The sequence below is a fragment of the Labrus bergylta genome, chromosome 3 (assembly GCF_963930695.1).
Source record: "Labrus bergylta chromosome 3, fLabBer1.1, whole genome shotgun sequence".
Taxonomy (NCBI): Eukaryota; Metazoa; Chordata; class Actinopteri; order Labriformes; family Labridae; genus Labrus; species Labrus bergylta.
The window spans coordinates 7,667,728-7,693,971 of record NC_089197.1 but is presented as its reverse complement, the minus strand read 5'-3'; the positions used below and the strand labels follow the sequence as shown (position 1 = coordinate 7,693,971).

General features: G+C 43.2%; 1 protein-coding gene across 2 annotated transcripts in view; it reads left to right on the top strand.

Moving 5' to 3' along the window:
- LOC109999627 (nuclear receptor ROR-alpha A-like) overlaps window positions 1-24,056 on the top strand; it is an 86,778-nt gene extending 62,722 nt beyond the window's left edge. For both annotated transcript variants that reach the window (XM_065952585.1, XM_020654711.3), the window contains 10 exons: window positions 8,415-8,500; window positions 9,687-9,828; window positions 11,022-11,287; window positions 11,366-11,552; window positions 13,735-13,856; window positions 14,293-14,425; window positions 15,355-15,462; window positions 15,618-15,728; window positions 15,861-15,973; window positions 17,187-24,056. In XM_065952585.1, the coding sequence (XP_065808657.1) occupies window positions 8,415-8,500; window positions 9,687-9,828; window positions 11,022-11,287; window positions 11,366-11,552; window positions 13,735-13,856; window positions 14,293-14,425; window positions 15,355-15,462; window positions 15,618-15,728; window positions 15,861-15,973; window positions 17,187-17,351 (1,433 nt within the window). In that variant the 3' untranslated portion in view covers window positions 17,352-24,056. The remainder of the gene's footprint in view (window positions 1-8,414; window positions 8,501-9,686; window positions 9,829-11,021; window positions 11,288-11,365; window positions 11,553-13,734; window positions 13,857-14,292; window positions 14,426-15,354; window positions 15,463-15,617; window positions 15,729-15,860; window positions 15,974-17,186) is intronic.
- The last annotated feature ends 2,188 nt before the right edge of the window (window positions 24,057-26,244 follow it).

Genomic DNA, 26,244 nt, shown 5'->3' with positions numbered 1-26,244 from the left:
GTTGTCCACACTTCCTTGCTGCTGAGGTGGAGGTCGGAGCAGGACGAGGTTGTGGGGACGACGCAGTCCGATGGTGGAGGCTGGGCGTCAGGGACGTCGGGTGGTCGTAGAGCCAGATCACCTCGCTTGTTGGAGCTCCGTCTACTCGTTGGTTCAAACAGTTATTTCCTTCACATGTTTAGCTGTTATATCTGCATTATAGAGGAGGACAGTGGATAGAGTGAAAAACTGGGATGAAATGCAGGAAAGTGTCGAGGGTCGGAGACGGACCCTATCCGCCGTATTTGTTTCAGAGAAAAAGTCATGAAAAAATGAATAACCTTAACAAAGTTACAATAAGACTTAAAAACCAAGAGCGAGCAAAGACTTGAGGGGAGAATGTGAAGAACTAAACCTAAACTTAGTGACAACAGAAAAGAAAAATGGATTGGGGAGGATGGAGGAAGGGAGATTTTACATTTCCAAACCTTGACACATTTCAAAGGCACCGCGGCGGCGGCTTATCGGCCCTCCTCTCTGCTCCCTCTTTGATCCGCTGTCTGAAAACTTTATTATGTTTTAATTTGGGTTTCAGATAATTTATCCATCAGGGACTTGATTTGCCCGAGCTTTAGCATTTCTGGGGTAAACATGCGGTGGCTCACATGCGGTTCTTCCAGCTCATTAGCCTTGACGTAGCGCCGCTATACTGCTAATTACACATTATACGGCGGTAGCTATACAGCTAAGCATCTGCAGCGTCCGCTGGGAAAACACAGCCAGGTTCAAGTGTTCATCTGGAGCTCTGAATTTAATTAGCATCGGTGCAGAATGAACTTCTAATGGCCACACACACTCAGTGCAGAGATGGTGTGCAGAGGAACAGAGGGTGATGTGCTACATCTGTAAGGCTGTCGACATATTGGATACCGGGCTTTTTCAAACGATCCAATCTCCGTTATTTTCATGAATACTCACAGCAAGTTTTAAGAGTGCTTCAGAGAGGAATTAATCCATTTAAAATGGCAAACAACTCCTTTTTTAAAGTTTTATTATTTGATGTTTCACTAAAGGGAGGATAGTGGATAGAGTCAGAAATCAAGGAGGGAGAATGGGGAGCCAAAGTACTGACCCGGACTTGGGCCACCTGCCTGGAGCACCAAGCCTCCACACATTGGGTGCGCAACAACCACCAGGCCACCGGCGGCCCATTGCAAGCCACTCTTACTGCTAAATTCCAACAGACCCCCATCTATCAATTTACCACAGAGCAGATCGATAGGGGCAGGAAGTCAGACACCAATACAACATTAAAACATCCGGTTTATTTTCAGAATAAAACCCTCCGTTTTGGCGCTGGGTCGTATTTCACTGTACTACATCAAAAAAACCATCATCATGCTGACTTAACCATGGTAGGAGCACAAAAATACAAGAGACAAATCCAAGCAAGTCCAGTCTTCTTCAACTCCTTGGGGTTGGGAAAAATGACCATATGTGTGTCTGTTGTTGTGTTTCTAAGGGTTTTATACCAAATGCATCGTATTTTCTCGCACTGTCACATGTGACTCTGTAATTATCGCGGGAACTCCTTGGTCTCGTGACTCCAGCTGTACGGGCGGAGCTGCGTTCTGAAAACAAGATCTGTTGGTGTTGCTGGTGCAAATACGGGGTTACACGCTGTCTAAATTGTGCAAATATGTTGGCAACATTTGGTCCTGAAACGTTGCCAAAGTATGAGGACAGGTTGTGTACCCTGTCCATCAAGAAACCGGGGGAAAAAAAGAGATTCTGTATTCTTTAACAAACGCAAAACGTATTTCAATCAAAAGGACAAATATTGTAATTAGTCTGAAGAATGATTCTCCAGAAGTACAATACTGAAGGGGGAGTTTGCTGCTGGATGTGATGTAAGCCTTTGAGTCAGTGTACATGAACATACAGAAGACTCACAGATTGGAGATTAGTGCGGACCTGCTGGAGATGTGACTAAGCGAAACCACCAACTGTTTCTGATGAACAAGCTGCTGCTTCGTCTGCTGACGGGCCCAATGAGCGTGTCGGTGATCCACGTGTGCTGCCATATGTCTGCCGTTATCACATCCACTCAGAGATTACGTGGAGGCTGGAGGAGTACGTTTGGAGAACGGAGCCTGCAGTGACAGAAGGACGATGTTCTGTCCTCCTAAACACGAGCCTTCAGATAAGGTATCTAACCGAAGAATTCTGTCTGTGTTGTACTGAACCTGATTTAGCTACAGCTTTGATTGACTGTCAAAGCGTTCAAGTCTTCTGATTTGCTTCCACACCTGGATCGTTTAGAGTAGTTGTTCCCAGTCGATATTTCCCTTCTTGGCCCAGTTTCGTTTGGACATAAGTGAGCACAGCAGTCGCACTCTGAAGCAGGATAATGAGCGAGTCGAGATCGTCTAGAAGAGGAGGTCTCGATTCCCTCAAATCGAACCCTGAAGCGGATCGTTTTCAGTGAGAATGCAATCAACGGTTTCTCAAGCAGTGAAGTTTACATTTAGTTGTTCCTTCAGAAGAAACACCTGGGCCTGTCATGATGAGAACAAAACAAGAGCGAGGAGAGTTTCACCTGTTGTTGCAGAATTCTCCTTGATTGCTTGAAGGTGTATTTCAGTATGTCAGTGGTCCAGTTTGATACGCTGCTAGCTCTACTGGACTCACACATTAAAAATATAAGAATATGCCCACCAATTTCCCTTGAAGCAATTCATCCTGAGCAGCGGCTGGCAATGTGTTTGAGGAATGGAAACAGGACACAAGGATGGAAAGAAAAGCTTCCAGAAGCAAATCATGCACGGACAAGAAACGGAGGAAGCAGAGAACAATGAAGAAGAACGAGCAGAGAATGATGAAGAGGAGTGAGCTCTCTGAGGGAGGATCACCCACAGGTCTGACTGATGAAACTGATTCACAAACACAGGCAGGTTGTTACACACTCGGCTGTTTGATCAGAGAAGATGCTGACGAACATGAAAGTTTTCTGACGGCTGACGAGTCATCACGATACTTTCCTCAGAGGATCACTGGCTGAGATAGTGATGAAGAGTATCGGTTTTCACATTTTAGTCTAAAAGGTCAAACTGAGACCGAGGTACCGAGAATACTAATCAAAGGTCAAATATCTTGTTTGGTTCTGTTTGCTGAATGTGGCTAACGTTAGCAGTGCTAGCACCGCCATCCCTGCTGGTTAACATCCACATGCCTGTGCTATATTTGGTGACACATTGCTCCGGTTGATATTCTAGTGGAACCTTTCACAGCTTACATGCAGCTTTATCTCCATTTTTCTTTTTTAATTTTACCTTGTTGAGCGATACAAGTCCCAGCCAAGAAAGGGCTTCACAGGGCTTGTTAACATCCAGGTAGTCGAGCGAGGAGAGCAGGCCCAGTGCATGGCTCCAGCCCTGACCAAGGCCGCCCATAAGGGGGGAAAGAGCGAGAAGCTTTCTGGGGCCCAGCCGGACGGGAGGCCCCCATCGAGGTCCATTAAAAAAAAAATATTGTCCATCCTAAATTAAAGAAATAATCAAATTCAAATTGTTTGAGGTAAGGTTCAAACGCCAAAATCTTAACAATTTGTTTCACCAGCTACCAAGGGGGATCTCTGCACGCTTGTATTGTTCATTTGGTTCCATTCTTTGACATTCTGATCCTGTTTCTGCTTTGTTTGTTAAAACTCCTTTTTAAAGATGATAAAGAAGTAAAGTGAGCATGCAGTGTTTGCTATGAATGTAAACTGGCATTTTTCAAGTGATGTAACTTTGTAGTAAAGTATAATACGATGACGGCATGACGGATCACAGCAATGAAACATTTCCTCTCCTTTTTTTGTGCAGAGAGGAATACTGACTTCCTGTCCTCTTCTCCGTCACTCGTGTCATCTGTCTTGTGGTCGAGAGAGGCGGAAGAGAAGTGAGCCTCAGTAGCCTTCACGGCTCCCTCACTGAGCCTGAGGGGGTCTTAAAAAACAAAGCAGATGTTTGTGCTGCAGCTGGCGGAGTGTATAAATATCCGCTGCTCTCACATCGGCTCTAATTTCAGGCGGTGGCTTTGTTGAACGCAGCCTTTGATGTTGAAATGTAGAATTCAGACGGGATTAACGCTCAGAGAGCTAATTACTGCGGAGAGGAAACTGCAGCACTGACGATTCTCTGTGTGTGTGTGTGTGTGTGTGTGTGTGTGTGTGTGTGTGTGTGTGTGTGTGTGTGTGTGTGTGTGTGTGTGTGTGTGTGTGTGTGTGTGTGTGTGTGTGTGTGTGTGTGTGTGTGTCTTTGTTTTATTTGGTGTTGGAACATTAGTTGATGCAGAAATATCTACAATATCTGAATATAATCCTCTATTGATGCTTCTCGTCAGCATCTTTCAGTTTGATGAACTTTATTTCTCAAAATATTTCATCGTTGCCGACAAAACAATCACATTTAAAAAAATATTGTTGCTTTAGAGTAATTCACTTTGTCATGTTTGAAAAGAGCCAGGCTAGCTGTTCGCTACGCTAAGGTAGGCTAACTGGCTAGCTCCAAAAAGCTTTCGTTCATGTGTAATCATTGGAAAACTAAAATATTTATTTTAGTTTCGTTGGCTAAGGCTTCAACCAGGAAAAGCGTTTTTGGTCCACCGGGTTTGCCATCTTTCATGTGTGACTATGTGTCCCTAGTCTGTCTACAAACCCCCCAGTGATGAGAAAAGTCTATCCTCTCCGTCTTCAGTCTGCTCCACTTTTCAGAAAATGTGATTTTCCCTTCATGACATCACAAAGGGCAGTAGCCCCTCCCCCAGGTGGGTGACACTCCCACAGCTAGGTGTTTGTTCTGTCCGCTGAGTCTGCCTTCTCACCGTAAACAATAGGACATGGAGCGAGAAAGCCTGAGTACACCCAAGCCCTTCCAGAGAGGGGGTGTGGTCAAACACAGCTCATTTACATATTTAAAGGTGCAGACACAGAAACAGCCTGTTCTGAGCAGGGCTGAAATAGAGGGGTTTATAGGCATGATCAAATACAGGATCAGAGTGGATTTAGAACAAGAAACTTCACACACATGTTTTGAGGAGCTCTGAGACTTATTTAAACTTCTTGAAGAGGAGGAGAATATGTGACCTTTAAGTCTTGCTGTTTTATCTTCCTATCTTGAATTTTAACATTTGAACCTTACTTCCTGTGTTTCCTCCTTACACACTCATGACAGCGTTTCCTCAGGCCTAGTCCTCATGTAGGCGGGCATTTTTCCCTCCGCCATTTAAAAAAAATTATCCTGGCCACACATGCTCAATTCACAGGAATATCTTGCAGAATACAAAACACACTGTTACGGCTGTCATGAGAGCGCTAAGTCAACAACGATTTCCTTGAAATGCGGAAGTTTTCTCTCCATTCCTCTGAAATGGCCGTTTCATTTGCAAAGTTGTCCCAGCGGGTCTCGTCCAAAACCGCAGACGTTGGTGGCAGGGTTTTGTGTCATTGGAGTGTTGTATGAAGCAGCAGTGACCTCCACAGTCCAATCAGGACGTCTCTGCTTGTCCACATAGTGGGAGAGTAACTGTGTGTGTGTATGTGTGAGAGTGTAAAAAGTCCAGTTAGCAACGTTAGCACCAGTGCTAGTTTGGTTACGTCTGCCATCGCACTAATCTCATGTCAACAAAAGTGACAGCGTTGCACAATCAGCTCTGAACATATTCACCCTGGAAGGAGTTTTACTAAAGGAGTGTTTTCAGTGACACTTGAAAAAACCGTCCAGAGTCATCTTTTAAGAGTCTGCCTGATGGTATTTACGCAGACAACTAAGCATGATGGGAAATAACACCAAAAAATATCATAGCTTCCGTTTCAGGATTCTTCACAGTGTGTGATTAGATTTCACTCGGTACCAGCTAAGAGAAAGAGGACTTCAGTCAGAAATACACACAGAGTGCCGGAGTTAATCTGAGTCCTCTGAGGTTGAATGAGTTCAGCCGAGGATCACGTAGATGTTCATTCACTGGGTCAGGTGGTCGATCCTTCTTCAGACGGACGGGAGGGGGGGGGGGGGGAGCTCAGAGGCACAAGGGGACAGAAACAGAGGTGTGTGTGTGTGTGTGTGTGGGATGGTGGGGTTAAGAGAGGAGGGAGTAGAGTTAAGTCGGTTCACATGAGGCTGGATTCAACAGTCAAGGTGTAAAAGGGGGGGGGGGGGTTATACATCATGCATATGGGGTTTATTATACTTTGTTGAAAACTCAACAGATTCAGATGTGTCCTCCAATGAACTTTTTTTTATTTGCTGCTATGCACCTCATACGTCTACGTCTGACGATGTGATGCCATAACTTTTATACTCTTTCTGGTTGGAGGGGGGGGTCTTGCCAGGCCTAATGTTTATGGTGTAGTCAGTCTTAACTTCCTTTTGTTCCTGAATGTATACTTTTATGCCCTTTTAGATTAGGAACATCTGACACACTATTGTTTAAATACACACTTCAAGGTGCAATATGTGACTCTGACACCTAGTGTTTAAAAACGGGTACTGCAGTCCAAATTCAAAACATTGGATAGAGGTTTCTCCCCCTGCCCCCTCCTCCCTTGGTTGTTGGCCTTGTGTGATTTAATACCAACCGTAGAAAGCGTTTGAACTTATTTGACTTGATTTATGAAATCAGTCTGAAAATATACTCACTACGTTTCTGTGTTGGAAACAAACAGCTGAGAAATGATCCTTCTTTTCCTTTATGTCTCCAGACTCCTCTACACCGTGTGTTGTGTGTGTGTGTGTGTGTGTGTGTGTGTGTGTGTGTGTGTGTGTGTGTGTGTGTATGTGTATGTGTATGTGTGTATGTGTGTGTGTAAGCTAGTGTGTAGTGTTTGCGTTCATGTGGTCGCACACTTACATAACTTCCCTCTGCTAAATTTAGCGGCTCAGAGCCGAGCTGTCACTGTTACAAGCTGCATGCTGAGTGTATAAATACACGCCGTCAGACAGTCGGTGTGTTTCCAGAGTCCGTCTGACAAACTGTCGACACGTTTCTTTGTGGAAGACGAGATCGTCAAATTATGAATTGATTATTTAAGACTATTAGCAGAAGTGAGAACAACTGCTGTTTAAAGGAAGAATGTGTGACTTTTTGATCCAGTAGATGAAACTCCAGCGTGAAACCAAAACAAACTGCTGTTTGGCCACACCTCCTCCGTACTGAAGCCTCCGCTCTCCTCCAGAGACACACCTCCAATCCACCTCCACTCACGTTCACATGAAGGAGTTTAGCGGAAGTGGTGGACCAAATTGTCCTCCGCTCGAGCTGCCATCACCTGTGTCCTGCATTGTTGTGTTAGCATGCTAATGTTAGCGCTCTTTAGTTAGCTACATAAACTGACACAGAATGAGTGTGATCTAAAAACTCTTACTAACATCCAAATAATCAGTGAGTATGTTCTTCTTCTTCTCTCTAGTTCTTGACTAAAACAGCTTTAAACACAAGGGGAGGAGCCGGCCGTCCCGTCCATGTAAACACGGCTCTGACAACAACACAGCCAGCGGGACTCGAGCTTCTCCCTCACTGTAGACAGTCATGACTCAGAGACACATTCACACAGGAGAGACTGGATTTATGATTTATTTATGTGTAAAATGTCGCACATTCTTCCTTTAAGGTCCAGCAGCAGATGGAGAAACTTTACTTCATGAACTGCGTTACAGATAGGATTCAACAAATATTATCAGCAGATTTAAAACTTTAACGGACATATTGATGTTGGGTTTTCCCGATACAACTTCGTCGTGATGGAACAATCACTCGATATCTGTTTCAATACCACAGCAACAAAAATAGAAAACCCAGGCACCCAATATTGGGTAATTTTTTTTTGTTTTCATATTCTCAACAGTTGCAGACAAACTCCTGTTTGTCATGTTGCCTCAAGTGGACATTTAAGAAACTGCAGTTTTTTTTGTCACTTCCGCATTGGCTTCATTTTCCAACACTGAAGGTAACCACTTGGCTAACTAACATTGTCTGTGATGTATCCTGAGGTCAATGAGTGTTTTGTGTCTGACACCCTCTCTCACACGATCCAGCAGGGTTGATCAGGTCCTGCTTTGAGTCCCAGTGTCCACTTCCTTTTTCTTGCATGTCAAAAACCTTCCTCAGACGTACTGCAATGACACTTGTGTGTGTGAGTGAGGACATTTCTTAGAGGATGTTGCTGGTGGTGCAGGAGAATCGTTTGTCCTCTTATGAGACCCAAACTTGAATGCATTTGCATTCAGCTTTTAAAATATGTGGTGTTAACAGAAAGTATTTTTTTTTTGCCTTCAGATAATCAGAAACAGATCTCAGAAAGAAGCTGCCTCCATGGCTGATGGTGAAGCAACTGCTGACAGATGTTGTAATGTCCTGAATGATGCTGACATTTGTTCTTCTTCCTGTGTCTGCAGCTCAGATTGAAATCATTCCCTGTAAGATCTGTGGAGATAAATCCTCGGGGATCCACTACGGGGTGATCACCTGTGAGGGCTGCAAGGTAAGATGCACAAAATCAGGTGTGAGAAAAGTAGCCACTGTAATCTCTAAGGGAAAAAAGGTACATACAAATAAAATTCTACTTTTACTTCTTGTCAACATCAGAAAAGGTTTGTTGAGACCAAAAGCAAAGAACTACAAATTCACAGGTTTGTGTCTGAACTATTTAAGCATATTAAGCATCTCGACTGGAGAAATTGGTTTGAATGTGTAACCAAAGCATTCAGCGCTGAGATTCTCTCGACATCTTAAGGTTGTCTTAGTCCTGATAGAGTCCTGTGACTGATCTTGCTAACAGCTCATCGTCCTGGTCAGCTTCAAGTAGCTGGAAGCAGCATGAATATCTCATCCAGACACATTCTCTGGAGAATGCTTCTCCAGAGAATGTTACAAACACACATTTGTTGTTGCACATATTCGGAGAGGGAAATATTTGGGGCTTGTCGTCTTCTGCAACCTAACAGCTTCACAGTTAAAGCCACATTGAAGAACTTTACACCTCACAAATGAACAGCTGCTTCCAATTTGAAGAGTCGATGCAGGAAGTGTTTTGTCCTTTTTATAGTGAAGTCACAGGAAAGAGTGTGTGCACTAGTCGGACTTCTACTGTGTACACATTTTAAAGAAACCTAATAAGCGCTTTACCTTTTGGATTTTTAAAAAGTGTTTGTTTAAAATGGACACATGCAGATGCCATGCACACAGGTTGCTATCTGTAGCTAATTGTTCAGTCCCTGTCCATGTCATTCCACAACAACTGGAAGGTTTCTTAAAAAAAATCTATTTCACCCCAGCCTGCATGAGTCTCATAAACAGGAGCAGAGGAAACATTTGATACTCACTTTGGAGCGTCAGTCACAACCGTTTGGCACAGAAAGCGCTCTCCTTGTTAGATTAGTTCCCCAAACAAGCCTGTGTGTTGAGCTGCAGCAGCTGTTGTCTGCAGCTGGGGGCTTATTTCACAGCCAACAAGCAAACGATGGAGATTTATATCTGTGCAAATACAAGAGAGGGGGGGGGGGGGGGCTCATGCATTCAGGGGATCTTGGCCAGAAAAAGAAGCGGGAAAATGTCTCCAAGAAAAAATATTTGAAATGTGCTGAAAACGATGAGCGGAGGCCCGATGGTGTCACAGATGTGCCACAGCTGTCTGAACAATGAGGTCTAACGTCTCTCTTCTCTGTCAGGGTTTCTTCAGGCGGAGTCAGCAGAGTAACGCCGCCTACTCGTGTCCCCGCCAGAAAAACTGTCTGATCGACCGAACGAGCCGCAACCGCTGCCAACACTGCCGTCTGCAGAAATGTCTGGCTGTGGGCATGTCCCGAGACGGTGAGAGACACACACAGGCACACACTTGCATGAGCACGTTTTAGAATTAAGTTATTGATAATTTTGTACAAACACCTCCCGAACCGACAAGGAGTCCACGGCGTGCAGGATGTTAGTCTGCAGACGGTCCAGCAGTGTCTCCGTGTGCAACAAGGTGTCTGAGTTCTTGTCCTCTCAACTAAAAACTGACCAGCAGTTGGAAACTTAGGAGGTTCTCAGCAGGTTCAGTGTCATTGTCACTTATCTACCTTTACATTGTGATGTCATAACGAGCGGTACTTTACTGTAAAGTGTCTCGAATCCAAGCAAGTGTATTTTTAAAATTTAGTAAAGAAGTGCATCCTATTTCAAAAAATGAGGTGTTAAAAATGCAGGTTATTCATTTCTATATGTTGGTCTAAATATTATTGCCTGCATCTTAAAGGGACAGTGTGTAAACTCCGCCACCAGGGGGCTATCAAAAAAAAAAAGATGGCGTCGAGGCTGGGCGGGGAATCATGGGAGTGATTCTCTCTGCTACTCCCCTCCCAACCCGATGAAGTTATACACTGAGTTGACCGTAGTCATGACGACCGGGCGAAACCGCTCTGAGGACGAGAAATATGTTTACAGACGAGCTAATGTATCTGAGTATAATTTACATGATGTTTTTATCACAGCAGCTTATATAGCAACAGTACGGCAACTTTCAGTAGAAGCTCAAACTTCCTTATGCAGCGGTCTTTGACATCCGGTGTTTCCACGGCAACGATAAACATTTCATGTATATCATCAAGTTTTTTGTGCAAATATATGTTGTTTTTTTTACTGTGCAAATAAATAAAATACATTTAAAAAATAAAGTAAAATATGAAAAGTGTTTTTAGATTTTTGACAAAGAACTTTCTGACACATTATTTTCACATCACGAAACTGAAGCAAGGCACATGGAGTAAATGATACCGGTTCAGGTTCAGATTTGTTTGCAGCCAGCAAGACTGACAAGCATCATGAAACACAGATCACAAAACAGATTTAACAAGGGACAACACATTAGAGAGTAGGAAACCTATTAAACCAACTCAAAAGAACACAGAAACATAAAAAAAAAAAACAGCTGACACAGGGATGTTGGTGCTTTGCAAACAAAAATATGTATCGAATCATTGATGACTTTATGAGCTCCCTAAAGTTCTCCTCGTTCTCATTCACAGCTGTAAAGTTTGGTCGCATGTCGAAGAAGCAGCGGGACAGTTTGTACGCTGAGGTGCAGAAACATCGCCTCCAGCAGCAGCAGCAGCAGCAGCAGCAGGGTTCCCTCCTCCTGTCCCACCCCGGCCTGGGCACCCCGAGCCCAGGCGAGGCCGAGCCGCTGTCCCCTCACTACAGCCTCTCCTCCGGCGGCCTCACAGAGCTGCCGGACGATCTGGGAGGCTACATCGAACAGAACTCACCTGAAGGAGGATCGGTGTCTTCCAAGGTCTGTAGTTTTTACTTTGACAAAAATACTTTCACAATAAGAGTCTATATATGTCTGAACCTGCTCTTCCACATACAGGCAGATTCTGGAGGAGGAGGAGGCGGGTTCTACCTGGACTTCCAGCCCTCCCCGGACCAGTCAGGACTCGATATAAACGGCATCAAACCGGAGCCGCTGTGTGACTACGGATCCAGTAATGGCTTCTTCCCGTACTGCTCCTTCAGCAATGGGGACGCGTCCCCCACCGTGTCTATGGCGGAACTCGGTAAGGTGGAGGAAGCAGCAGAGCGGGGTCAATAGATGGAGATGAGGGAGGAGGAGGGGCTCGGGGGCACCTGTTCTCAACCGAAAGATCTTAAATCCAATTTGATTCTCATCCTAATTGTTTGAATTTTCTATAATCCATCAGAAGTTCAGTGTTTGAATCTGTGATATTTGAAATTATTTGAGAGGTTGTTGCCAAATGAGGGAACTTTTTTCGAGGCAAAAGTGCATAATGTCTGCTGTGCAACTGTTATGTAAGGATGTAGATTTATCAAGACAAGATGCATAAACAGACCCTACAGGGCCGCCTGAAACCGACCCAGAAAGGGTATGTTAGAAGAAAAAAAAACACTGCAGGAAACAGACGCTGCCCTGGACATGTCTTTAAGAAGCCAAATGGACCAGTGACAGATAGGGCTGGGTTAGGGTTTCTCTCATGCTTCTCTCACTCAGAGGCCCAAAACACACACATGCACAAACAGGACCTGTGGACATGTATCAGTGGAGAGATGTCAGAGTGCTGCTGCTACATACTGAGCGCAGCAGAGCTGTTGGAGGTTTGGTACATTACTCAAGGGCACATCAGCAGTGCTCGGGAAGTGCCCAGGCACCTCTCCAGCTCCCAACCCAACTCCCTACAGACTGAGCTACTGCCACCCCTATTTCCCACGATACACTACAAACCTTGATAAACATAGATTTTAGATAATGACCATGTCCTACACAGAATTCATTCATTACAACAGCTGTTCTTTTCTTTATTTTCAAAAGATTGTTTTGGGTTTTTTTTGTGCCTTTAATAGAGAGATAGGACAGTGGATAGAGTCGAGAGAGAGAGAGAGAGAGAGAGAGAGAGGAATGACATGCGGGAAAGGAGCCACAGGTTGGATTTGAACTCGGGCGTCCTAACCACTGCGCCACCCGCGCCCCCAACAGCTGTGGGCAGCTCCCTCACTCTGCCATCACTCCATTAATGCATGTCCATAGGATCCTGTTTGTTTATGTGTATATTTCAGCCTATGTGTGTGTTGCATGACTTACAGAGTGTAAAAACAGAAATTTCCCCTTGAGGGGCTCAATAAAAAAATCTAAAAAATTAAAAAAATACACTCAAACATTTTAATCCCAGAGCTATGGTTATGATGTTATTGTGAACTGCAGCATCGGTCAATTATCTGTCAATATGTCATCACATCAGCTGTATTGATTCTGTAACACTTGCAGCACATAAATGTATTTGCTAGAAGTACATGGTGATATATCACCATATCGATTTTCTTAGCTCAGCCCTAGTGACAAAGTTGAGGATGCGTCCAACGATTGCAGACTTAGGCATGAACATTTGTGCGGAACTCTCCTTGAGATATCGTGTTATGAGGAGACGTCGTACAGCTCCGACTCCCATTGTTAGCTCCCGTGTTAGAAACAATGTCTACATCAACCTCCGGGGGCCACACGCTGAACTTTAAAAGAGGAAAAGACGAGTTCTGTGAGAAGGATGTAGAGAGCTGGAGGGAAACACGTACAGAGAATATCTTTAGGAAAGAGGAGTAAAAAGTAGTGGCGATGAGGAATAAGAAACCACAAAGAAGAGTGAAAGAAACAAAGTAAGAGAGAGAGAGAGAGAGAGAAGTGAGCGGCGAGCAGATCCAGAAAGGTTGTTTAAATAGCAGGAGGCTGGAAACTCATCTTCAGAGCTCATTAAAACCTCCGTGTGGTAATTAGCCGTCTGTTAATTAGGACCTGGTGGGACTTGGCGGGGCACTCGATGGGGGAAATCATCTCTTTACTTTCCCTGGAGATTTTTGTCTTTCTTTGAAGAAACATTTATCATAATACTCCTCCTCCCCCGTCCCTCCATCCAGGAGCTGTTTCTGTTGTTACCTCGTTGTTCAGCTCGCTGTTGTTTGACCGTCTTTTATTCACTCGTTGATGCAGCCGCACAGAACAACAGTCACCTTCTGCATTAAGTCACCACTTAGCTGCGTTCACAGACGTTTGTTTGACACGCTTTCATCTGTAAACGGCAAAATGGACTGGAGCTTGGTAAAGCGCTTTTCTGGTCTTCTGACTACTCAGGTCACACCTACACATTCACACCCTGATGGTATTTGTAATATGTCAGATCTGTGATTCTGGTCGTTCCATTGCTCACCGGCTCTCTGTCACATTTTTGGCTGCAGATCACCTGGCTCAGATCACCTCAAAGTCTCACCTGGACACGTGTCAGTACCTGAGGGAGGAGCTGCAGCAGATGAGCTGGCAGAACTTCCCGCAGGATGAAGTGGACAGCTACCAGAGCAAGGTGTGTGTACTGTGTTTATCTTGGGGGGGAAATTTATTAGACAGGACAGCTGAAGAGAGAGGAAATGTTGGGAGGAGAGAGAGAGGGAGGACGATATGCAGCAAAGGGCGAAGGTCGAGTTGGAACCCAGCGATCCTGCGAAGAGGACTGTTGCCTCCGTATATGCATTACTAGACTACCAGTGCCCCAGCCTTTAGTATTCATGTGTGTGGTTTTTTTTCACAATGTGTATATGGGCATCTATCTATTTCATTGCAATTGATGCGTTACTTGACGTGTTTTTATGGTTAAATGCCTCGTGTTATGCCTGTTTACTGCGAGTAAGGCTAATTTCCCCCTGAGGACAATAAAGGATGTTTGTTAGGCTCTAATCAATAAGCACTAACTCACCTAAACACATCATGTATTGATAATCTCTCTTGTGTAATCTCTGCAGCCGCAGGAGTTGATGTGGCAGCTCTGTGCGGTAAAGATCACAGAGGCCATACAGTACGTGGTGGAGTTTGCCAAACGGATCGACGGCTTCATGGATCTCTGTCAGAATGACCAGATAGTGCTGCTGAAAGCTGGTGAGAGGGAACACGAGGGGTTAAAAAAACGTCAAATGTTTTCATTCACAGACAAGTCAGGTGATATTGATTCTTCCTTTTTTTGTAGCCAACAAGTCCTAAGTGCAGACTCAAACCAACACAAAGTATTTATTAACAAGAACAGCCTGACATGTTGTCATTCTCTGTGCAGCAGAGAAAAATAGGACCTGAGCGATTTATATTCTTTGCTGCCGATACCGATATTGTGGAGAGAAAGGAATCAAATACCGATATGTTGGCCGATATCTTTTTTAGATCTATGGTCAATCTTTAGCGATAAATAGATATATAAATATACAATATTGTTTTCAATCAAGTTATCAAACTCTTGTGGAAAAGATATTTAATGAAGACAAGATGGTCACTCAACAGGAAGTAACTGCGTCTGTACGTGCGTCACCGCTCGACACTCTGGAGAGTGATGATGCTTGATGTGATCCATATAGCGCCCTCTGCTGGTGACAAAGAGAACTGCTAGTTTGATACAACAAACTCAAATGTAATGCAATGTGACTCGTGAATAAATCTATAAATATCGGCACATATATGGGATTAAATGAGCCGATATCGAGATAGTCGAGATATCCTAATATCGGCACATCTTATCGGCTGGCCGATAAATTGGTCAGGCTCTTCCAAAATTGATTAAAATTCACATAAATTCAATAAAAATTGTTTTATTCTGGCTGATTTTCCTTCAATACCAAGAACATTTGGAAAGAAATGTAGCATAAAGTAGTGCCCAGGAATGAAACTTCAATTTGTTTAAAAAATAAGTAAAGTGGCTTTATTTAAAAAGTAAGTGTCTTTTTAATAGAGTCACAACTGATTAACTTGTTAACGGAATAAATCAAATAACACTGAGTAATTCAACGAGCATTTGCTGTGTCTCCATATTTTCCCTGCAGGCTCCCTGGAGGTCGTCTTTGTCCGAATGTGTCGCATGTTTGACTCTCAGAACAACACCGTCTACTTTGACGGGAAATTTGCGGGTCCTGACGTCTTTAAAGCTTTAGGTGAGAGCTCATGTAACCTCTCCGACCTGTTCTTCATGTTATCATACCGATGTTTATTTCATCCGAGTCGAGTGCAGTGGAACATGTTGCTTCGTTTTCAGGATTGTGTAAAGATTGGTTTGTGTGTGTGTGTGTGTGTCTGTGTATTTTTCCAGGTTGTGATGACTTGATCTCGTCAGTGTTCGACTTCGCTAAAAGCATGTGTTCGCTGCATCTGTCGGAGGACGAGCTCGCTCTGTTCTCTGCGTTCGTTCTGCTCTCTGCAGGTACGTTCCTCAGCCCAGGTGTGTTTTGACATTAGAGCATTTATCCCGCTCCGTTTGCTTGAAGATTTAATCTTGACTTCACAAGCTGAGTAAGTGTCTGAGGGTGTGTTTGTGTGCTTGTGTGTGCTGCAGACCGGTCGTGGCTGCAGGAGAAGCTGCAGGTGGAGAAGCTGCAGCAGAAGACTCAGCTGGCTCTGCAACACGTCCTGCAGAAGAACCAGAGAGAGGACGGACTGATCATCAAGGTACGAATACAACACGGTTACAGAAGACGAGGAGGACGCACACACATCGTTTACTTTAGTTTAAAAATAACAGCAAACTAAAGAAATACTCTGTGACATTACAAAGTCCTGAAAAGTATAAGCAGTGAAATGTATTTTCAGAATTTAAAGAACATGAATCCGTAGCCCTGCACGCCCTCTTGTGGCAGGATTTTGAAATGCAAAAATTTCCAAACCTACCTCTACTTACGAAACAATAAACACTAAATTTAAGTTTATTTTTCACTTAATTCTTCTTTTAACCGTGAAGACATTATTTCAAACATCATGCAGTATCTCCCTCAAATCGTAATGTTATTCTAAATGTGAGAGATAATGCTTTACCCTTCTATTCTCCACTTGTCTCCTCCCTTTATTCCTCTCCTTGCCTCCTGTTTCCCCTCCTCTTCCTGTCTCTCCTCTCTTTGCTTCGTCTCCTTGCTCCCCTCGCCTTTCCTTGTATTCCTTTAACTTTCCTTTCCTCTCTTTGTCCCCCTCTTTATTTCCGTCTCCCTTTCTCTCTTGCCTCCTTAATCCTCTCCTCGTCTCCTCTCCAACCCTCCTTCCCCACCCTCCTCCTTTTTCATATTCCCCTCACTCTTGCCTCATACTTCTTCTTCATCCCTTGCTTCCTACTTTCGTCCCTCTCCTCGCTTGCATCCTGCTTCTCGTCTCTTCTACTCGACACCTCTACTCTTTTTCTTCTCTCTCTCCTTGTCTCCTTGTCTCCTCTACTCGCATCCCTTCCTTCCTCTCCTTACCTTTCCTTTTCTCTCCATTCTTTACTCCTACTTCTTCTTAACCCCTCTTCTTGTTTCCTTCTTTCTTTGCTTTCCTCTTCTCTCCTTCTTCCCATTTCCTTTCATATTCTCTTCACTCTCACCTCCTTCTTCTCTACTTCTTGTCTCCTTTCCTCACCCTGCCTAATTTTTCCTCTGGTCTCATTACTTTGCAATCTTTGTCCTCTCCTTTTTTTGCACTCCCTACTTCTTGTCTCCTCCCCTCACCTCCTCTCACCATCTTTCTTCCTTCTTCTTCACTCGATATCTCTTTTTTTTGCCTTGTCCTTTCTCGATTCATTTCTCCTCCCATTTTCTTTATTCTAATCTTCTTTCATCCTGCTTTATTTCCTTTTTTTCTCATCTCCTTGTCTCCTCTCCTCTTCTCGCATCCTCCTCTCCTCTCCCCTCCTCAGCTCAGGTGTAAGGTGTCAGCGTTGCGTTCGCTGTGCAGTCGACACACAGAGAAGCTGTCTGCGTTCAGAGCCGTCTACCCTGACGTCGTCGGCACGCACTTCCCTCCTCTTTATAAGGAGCTGTTTGGAGGCGACCTCGAGGTGACTCTGCAGACCGACGACTGAACTTTGACCTCCTCGGAGCGAAGCAGTGACCCGAGGGACGGACGCTGCAGGGTCCTGGAGGACAGGGGCGATGACTCACGCTGCTGTTGCACTTCTTCTCCTGAACAGCTGAGTCGACACAAACAGAGATGTTGAACTCTTCCTCCTCCTCCTCCTCACAGCTTCGGGTTATGATGCAGTGAGGAGTCAGGCTGACTCCCCCCACCTGCACATAGACACACCTCGGATCAGGATGCAGGATGTGGATCAGATTCAAAAGACACCTTCAGTATTCACGCTGAAAACCTGCCCCCAGTTTGTCAAGACATCAGCACTTCTTCTAACTGTTTCTTTAACTTTGAGAGAAACTCACAAGGAAACGAGGAACATTAAAATGTATTTGTCTCAGAGAAGCTAGTTCGTCTGGAACTCGCTGAAATATTTAGTGCTGTGGTTGGTGAACAAACTGCTAAACATGTATGTTGGTGCTGAGCGATCAGAACAGCTCACCAGCTATCTCACTTCATCGCTCATCACACAGTTTACACAGCTTTTGTGGAGCAGGGTATCTTAAAACTGGATGCACATGGAGCTCATATGATAGCCTCCTCTGTTTTAGACCGCTGTCCTCAAAGGTAAGCCTGGACAGTGAACGCCTCGTCTATATGTTGTCATGCAAATCTTTTCCCTCTCCTTTGGTTTCGTCCATAGACTGTATGTAAGAAGTGAACGCAGCTTCAGAATCTAGATAAAAGGGGAAGTCAGTGCAGAAGCTTCTCAAACATGGCCTGACATTAACATCTGCAAACGTGTCACAGTCCCTCCCACTGGTCACTTGGCTAACTGCAATGTGACACTACAACACTACAACTCCCATGAGCACTACCTGCACACAGTGTTTGATCATTGATCCTCGCGCTTGCAGTCTAGTGACCGACCACGCCGTCGTTCCTGTGGAGAACATGGTGGAGATGGGAGTAGGAGGAGGAGCAAAAGTGAAAAAGCTGAAAAACCACTGGACAGAGTGTCTGGTGAGCAAAAAAGTTGATATCAAGCCCTGTTCTTATCCGGGCCTTCTTCCTGGAGGACGACTCGACTCGACTGGTACGACCAAAAAACGAGAGTCTGATTGTGTCGAAGTCAGTGAGTAAGAAAAAAAACAGCCTTCTTTACGTTTGACTTATAACATCAGTACACATCAAGTTAAAGGTTTCAATTCCTAGTCTCAAGACTTGAAGTTGTTTTTGTCAATTTGGATTTATTTTAGCGTCAGAAAGACAACAGAGCATGGTACCTTTTAAGGCGTCTTTACCTGTGATTGAAAAGTCCCAACAAAAGCCTCCCAAAAACATTTATTATTTTGGTTTAAGGGCCTGTTATTGGCTGGCTAAAGTTAACATCCCAACTGTTACTGTTGTGACAGTTTTATTGAATGTTTTTGCTGATCTTTGCTAACCAGGCGAAAAACAAGATGGTGACAATCAGAATGCTAAAACTGAGGCCTCAAATGTTGCAGGAGGTCTACGTTCATTTCTTATATACAGTTGACTGTTCTGTCATCGGTTCTTTTTTTTTTTATTTGGGATGCACCACTCTGTAAAGAAAAAGTCAGGAAAGTCATCTCTCTCGTTCCTCTTCTAGTTCTGATTCTGATTTAGAGCAAACTATTGGAGGTGACAAGAAAGTTTGAAAAGGTGTTTTTTTAGTCATCCAGGGCGCATGACACTGGACTTTGGCACTTAGACATCACATTTCCAAAGCAACCAACGTGTTTCAAGTGCAGCTGGGTTCATTTGTCTCGTCGTTTTCTCCCCCTGATGTCTGCAGAATTCATCACTCAGGTTCTTAGAATCCAGATTCATGTTTCTGAACACCACATCATACTCTCGTCTCTTCTCAGGCAGATTGAATTCATTATTATTCATCTATCCATTATCTATATCGCTTTTCCCGCTCGGGGTCGCATGGGGCTGCAGCCGATCCCAGCTGTCATTGGGTCAATCACAGAGCGGACATATAGAGACAGAAAACCAGCCACGCTCACATTCACACCTACGGGCAATTTAGAGTCAGCAGTTAACCTAACGAGCATGTCTTTAGACTGAGAGGAAGCCGGAGTACCCAGAGAGAACCCACACATGCACAAGGAGAACATGCAAACTCCACACAGAGAGACTCCTGTCAGACGGGGATTCAAACCAGGAACCTCCCCACTGTGAGGCCACAGCGCTAACCACTGCACCACTGTGCAATCTGAATTATTTATTGATAAGCAGAAAGGTTTTAAAAATGGACACCATGATTGTTCTTTAAAGACTCGTTGATTGCATTTCTTCACTTTTCTTTCTACTTGGTTGACTTTTAAAATAAATCAAAAACTCTTTGATTGGAAGAACAAAGACGAACCACAGGAAGTTAATCTGCACAAGTAAAGCAAATGTAAGCACCAACACAGCTTACATCTGTTTGTGTTTCGATACACAACCCTTTCAATCTTCTTCTTTGTGACATTACCCCCACACGCTGCAGTTTATCGACATTACTCTGTGATTGCACAGCTTCTCTCACATGAGAACAACTTCTTCTTCACACTGAACAGAAAAAACGAAAAGTTTTCTTTGCAAATGTATGTTTATCCACCATGACGTATTTCTTCCTCCTTCTGTCTTTCATCCTTTAAACAGTGACTTCTGTCCTCAGAAAGAGCTGAGCCACGATAATGTAGCAGTTAGCCTGTAGCACCACCTGGTGGCCCTGGCAGGAAAGTGCAGGTACCTTTTTCTCTCAGTCAGTTTATCAGGGGGTTTGAACATGTTACAGCTGAATCTGTCAAACACATTTTATCCATTGATCTAACCAAAAATACTCAGTCAATAGAGCATTTTTGGACTAATTCCTGCAGCTGATTTTATGTAGCACCTGAAATAAGACGAAGCCAAAAAATAGAGAGAGTGAGCTTATTACTATTTAAACTCGTATCATTAAGGCCATAAGACATGAGAGCTTTCAACCAGCTAAATGCAAGCAATATAACAAGGACAGGGTAACAATAAGAGCAATATAGAATCTATGCATCAGAGTGAACTTTGGTGAAGTGGTACAAAAAAAACTAAATTGCACTACTGCCTCTTTACTGCCGACCTGGTAGCTTGTGTGTTCACACATGTTCCTACTTGTGTTTTTAGACAGACTGCTGAGAGACTTGACTTTCATCTAAATCCTTACTTTGTTCAATTAAAAAGAAGTAGATTAGAGGAAAAGTAGCAGGGGCGTATCCAGAGGATTGGCCAGTGGTTGCATATGGGCCCCCCTTGGAAGATCATTGGCACACCCCAAAATCTTAGACAGTTATTGGCTATTTCCTGGGTTCAACAAGCTGCTGGTAGTTTTCTCTACTTGAGCTTTAAAGGAGATCTATTCTGCTGATCCATATTTAAATTCATACATATAATGTTATGATGTAGGATGTCCAAACTAAACCTCTGCAACGTTTTTGTTAACACGGCAAACACAGTTGTCGCCATGATCCCAGGACGCGGTTTCCTGCTACTCTGAACAAGACGTTATGACAATTTAGGGAGACTTGGCCAGCTGACAAACTAGAGCAAAGCATGGAGCAAAGTTGTAGCACACGCCCACCCTGGCAGCTCGTTCAAGGAATGCCCAACTAGAACTAGAACTAGAAAGAGTTGGCATGTGAGGAGGGGGGGCTTAAAGAGACAGTAACTGAAATTAAGCTTTTCAGGCAGAGGCTGAAATGAAGGATTTTACTGACTCTAGTATGGGATAAATAAGGAGGTTTTTGAGTGGCACATCTCACAACGCTACTTAACAGGTCTGGGACAACTGACATCATTAATGGGGAAAGTGAGGATAATAGATCTCCTTTGAATAATGTCTAACAAACCTAAAACACATGATTAAGTTCAAGAAAAGTTTGTTGAGGTTAAGGCATAAATAGGTCACATTAAGCCGATCTAGAAAGGGTGTGGTGAGGTGATGAAATGTGTACCCTTCTTACATTGGTTAAATGGTTACTTCACTCACTTTGTGTAACTTAAGTGATGGTATCTAAAGTCAGTTTTCTGATGTTGCAAAGTGTGACCTGTGTTCTTGGGTGGAGTCTCATGTTTGTTGAACCCAAACCGACTTTGATGTTCTTTGCACTAATTCACATGACAACCACCTCTTATCAGGGCATACTATCATCAGGGCAAATAAAGGCGAGGGTTAATATGAGTTGCAATAAGCTGTTGCACTGTTGACATATAAAGTTGTACTTTTGGTTTAGTTTGTAACCATGAACTAAGCGTCCGAGTGGAAAGAGCTTCAGCCACGTTTATATTGGTCAGAACAGATACTGAATCATCAAGGATAGTACTTCAAAAGTCATTACGTCACACTGTCAATAACATGATGTCATTTTTTTTTTAAATTTTGCCACTTGCTTGCCCACAACACATTGTAAGTCTTGAGGTCCAAAGCCCAGTAAAAAATGTATTTCTGGCAGATGTATGTGTAACATCAGCCAAAATGTGAATGCCTAGCAATAACGTTCCTGTATTTTTATTGTTGTTCACTGTGTGTAGTTTGAAGATGATGGCATGTCACTGCAGATTCTGTTTTATAAGGTTTCATTTGGGCTGTTCCTTTCTGTTCTCGTGTACTTACTCTCCACCCCCTCACATAATCCCATACGCTGACGACACCATATTCTCCATTCATGCATCTTATTGGTTTAGCGCTTCTTTAAATATTTTAATTATACGTCTGTACAGGCCACAGGAAGATACCGGTATGGATGCCCACTGAGCATCAAACTTTTTAACTGTTGATTAATATGCATCGTAATGTATAATATCTGGTTTGATATGCACCGCTCTCCTTTAGATTTAGCTGAATAACAGAGAGAGCGTTTGTGTTTCTAAGTTGTGTGTGGTGCTAGGTAACATTTTGTTAGCAGGCTCTTGATTTTTATCAACTATGCCACATTGTATGTTTCCACACAGGGTAAGACATCTAAAGGAAAATTGTGGTTTTTTTTATAACCTCACAGGACAACATGATATCTTTAACCCTTCAAAGGGTTTCATGAAGGTCACACCTTACAACTGCCGCCCCTTAGCATAGGAAACATGCTATGTTGAAGTGCTGGCTTCTCTGACAACAATGCAGCAGCCAGTATGTCCTCCTTCTAAATTTAGATTCTGGTCCTGAATGCTCTGGATTTGTGTGGACCAGAGAGGGTAGGCGATTGTAAGGCACCCACACACGGCTGTTTTGGACGCCCCTCGGTTTGCCAGATGTGAGACCAGTTATCAGGTCAAACCAACAGGTGTTGCAGTGATGGAAGCGGGCAAGAGAAGTGGTTCAGATAGAAGTGATTGTACCCAACCTAAAAAGCCTCTGCATGTTTCTAATAAGCAGAAACGTGCTCAAACTAGGATCAATATTGGAGAGAGGTTAGAACGCAGAAAGGTTTACAGACTGATGCAGAGCTGGCTAAACACTGAAGCTTCAGTGTCCACCACATGGCAACCTGCGTGAGCATCGACTCTAGAGAGGAGGGGGCAGGGGGAGACGGATCTTTACAGAATTTGGACTGCAGTACAGTCCAGAAGGTACAAAAAAGTTTTAGCAGCCATTAAGTATTCTGTTTGGCAGCTAGAACCAGAATAGGTTGACTGTAACAGTATCCTCTGGGACAGATGGACTGATCATTGTTGGTCTTAAAGTGTATTTACTGCCATTGACAGGCTCAAATTGTTATCAAAAGAGTTTAACAACATTACAGAAATAATCACTACAGAGACAAACCTTTGGCACAGATAAGATCATTTCTATTAATCAGCTAACATGTTTTATGAACTGCTGAGCCCCCTGTAAATGATTTCCCAGGGTTCACAAATCTGTGTGCAGGATTTATAATCCGTGCACCAAAATTTGTAAATTATGCACATGGATTTGCAAACTTTGGGAACAGTTTTGTAAACTGGTTGAATGGATTCATACTTTCAGATTGCAGATCCTCGCAGTTAACAAAACTGTGCCTGCAGTTTGCAGAACTCTGTGCACAGTTCTACAAATCTGTTCCCAAAGTTTATGAAATCCTAGGGCATGTATTAAAAACCGTGCACACAGATTTGTAAAACAGTCTTTTAATTTGTCTTAGCCAGCAGCCACTTTAAGAAACGTGGAAGCCACCACAGCCTGTATCATAGCAGCTGGCAGACACAATGTATTGAAGTGACTTTTAAACATTTTCTACTCTTCAGTCATTCAGAACCCAAGAAATATGTTGAGATAAACAGAATCCTGCAATGGTTAAAATGACCCAAATAAGCCTTTAAACTCAACCATCAGACACTCCTGTATTCTCTCAGTACAGTCAACACATTCGATGGGCCAAACAACAAACTGTCTGTTTGGTAAAGTGACAGTCACCCTACTTGAAAGCAGAAAAACAAACTTTCGTTGGATATTGAAACCAGGAGGAGGGTTAAATGTCTGCTGTGTGAGATGTAACAAAACACAATTTTCCTTTGAATGGTCAAATGTTATGATACAGAAATATATCATAGAAAAATAATGTAATATCCCAGAATGCACCTGTATCAGTGTGTCAGGCTGGGGTCTGTTGATTTTCTTTGTTTAACATGTTTGATACAAAGCAGAGCTTCTGTGTCAGAAATGTAGCAGAATTAAAATAAATAACTGTATCCCGTTTGTTTTTTGTTTGTTTTTTTGTTTGTTTTTTGGCTTCTGAAACAGTTGATGCAAAAGAGGAGAGGGGAGAGTTAAGGAAACGTTGAAGAGAATCCTGAAAGAAGCTGAATAAGAAGAAAAGAGAAACGTTTTTTTCTGCACATGCATCTGTCTCCAGTAGATGGCAGTAGTGCACAGGAGTATCTGCTATAACCTGCAGTAAAAGAGGAGAGCATGTTTCAGCAGAAAACAGGTAGATTAAACAGATTTCCCCCCCTCCCGACACACTGCAGAGCTCATCACCAGTTGGAGGATCACACACACACACACACACTGTTTGAAAAAGATGACTGCACATTAGATGGAGTTTGTGTCGATGTTTAGGATTAAAAGCAAGTCCAACATGAGTGTTTTACGCGAGGAAAGAGCTGACAGGTAGGACGTTAAACTTCTCTGACAGCTGTTGGACTTGCTCTGTTTTCTAGTTATTAAAACTCAACACATCACTTTTAGACTTTCAGATATTTTGTCTTGTTGTTTTTTTATTTTTTGCCTGCTCTTCACAGACTCTGAAACTTCTTTATGATCCAAACTTTCAATGTTTTCTTTTCTTGAACCAGTTTTCCTCCTCTGCCAAACGTTCTGCTCCCTGCAATCTAATCCTGACGAAAGCAAAACTTTAAAGGTGACATATTCTCCTCCTCTTCAACAACTCAGAGCTCCCCAAAACATGTCTGTGACATTTCTTGTTATAAATCCACTCTGATCCTGTATTTCATCATGCCTATAAACCCCTCTATTTCAGCCCTGCTCTGAACAGGCTGTTTCTGTGTCTATACCTTTAAATATGTAAATGAGCGGTGTCTGACCACACCCCCTCTCTGGAAGGGCTTGGGTGTCTCGGGCTTTCTCGCTCCATGTCCTATTGTTTACGGTGAGAAGGCAGACTCAGAGGGCAGAACAAACACCTAGCTATGGGAGTGTCACCCACCTGGGGGAGGGGTTACTGCCCTTTGTGATGTCATGAAGGGAAAATCTCGAAACGGCCTGTTAGAGCACACATTTTCTGAAAAGTGGAGCAGGCACAAGACGGAGAGGATGGACTTTCCTCATCATTGGGGGGTTTGTAGACGGACTAGGGACACATTAGTTAATGTGACATTTACACTGTGGTTAGGACCAGAAATACACAACACTTCTGTGGTTGAATAGCAATAAACTGGCCAATAAGATGCAAGGAAAAACAAAAAAGGATACAGATTTTTTAAGTTTAAATTGTGATGTATGGTCTCTCATCAAGAAGAAACACTCAAAGAAAAACGTTTCTAAATCATCAAATGTTTGCATTGTCTTTGGTTGGGATACAAAACGTGCTCTTCTTTTAGTCGTACCCATAGACTGTAAAAATAATGGACGGGACAAGGTCCCCGGTCTAGTGAAGCTTTTATTTTTAGAGCTCCCCCTACTGACTGGCTGCAGTATAGGTCATAAACCCCGCCTCCTCAATGATAACAGATGGGATGTGGGTCAAACTGTAAAGCTAAAATACTCGTCACATAATTTTTTTCCAACCCTAAACTCTGCTGTGATCATTAGTTATTATCACCCTACATTGTGTTCAAGTGCTCATTTTTCTGTGAAATTTGTTTTAAATACGTTATTTGAGGTTGAAAAACGGGATTTTACTTCATATTTGACGATGATTGACAGCCATCCATCTTGCGTAGCTCTCTTTGTGAATAGCAAAAGTTACGTAGTGAAGGAAAGCCGAGACGTCATTGAATTTTTCCGTTCAGTTTTTTCGTCTTTTTTGAGCTGGCAAAATGAGTTGTTCTGCAGTAAACTGTTCTAACCGACCTGTTGGATCTAAGGGATCTTTGCAGTTTTTTCGGTAAGTAAAAAAGTGATTTATGTGTCATTGGTTAAAGTCGTTATCTAGCTAGCTAACACATAAGCAGTCTAAGATTAGCTGAAATGTTGTAAAGCTAGGTTACTTATCCGGCATGATTTATCTTTTTATTTTATTTTATTAAATGAGCAAACCTAATAACTGACATGCTATGTTTCTTGATATTGTTACGTCCTTATTGTGATTGAAATTGTATTTAAAACCAAGAATCGTTATAAAAATCCGCTCACAGATGCGGTTCATTGACTGTACAGTTATTTTACTGAAAAAATAAATACGTCTGATAAGGTCTCAAAAAAG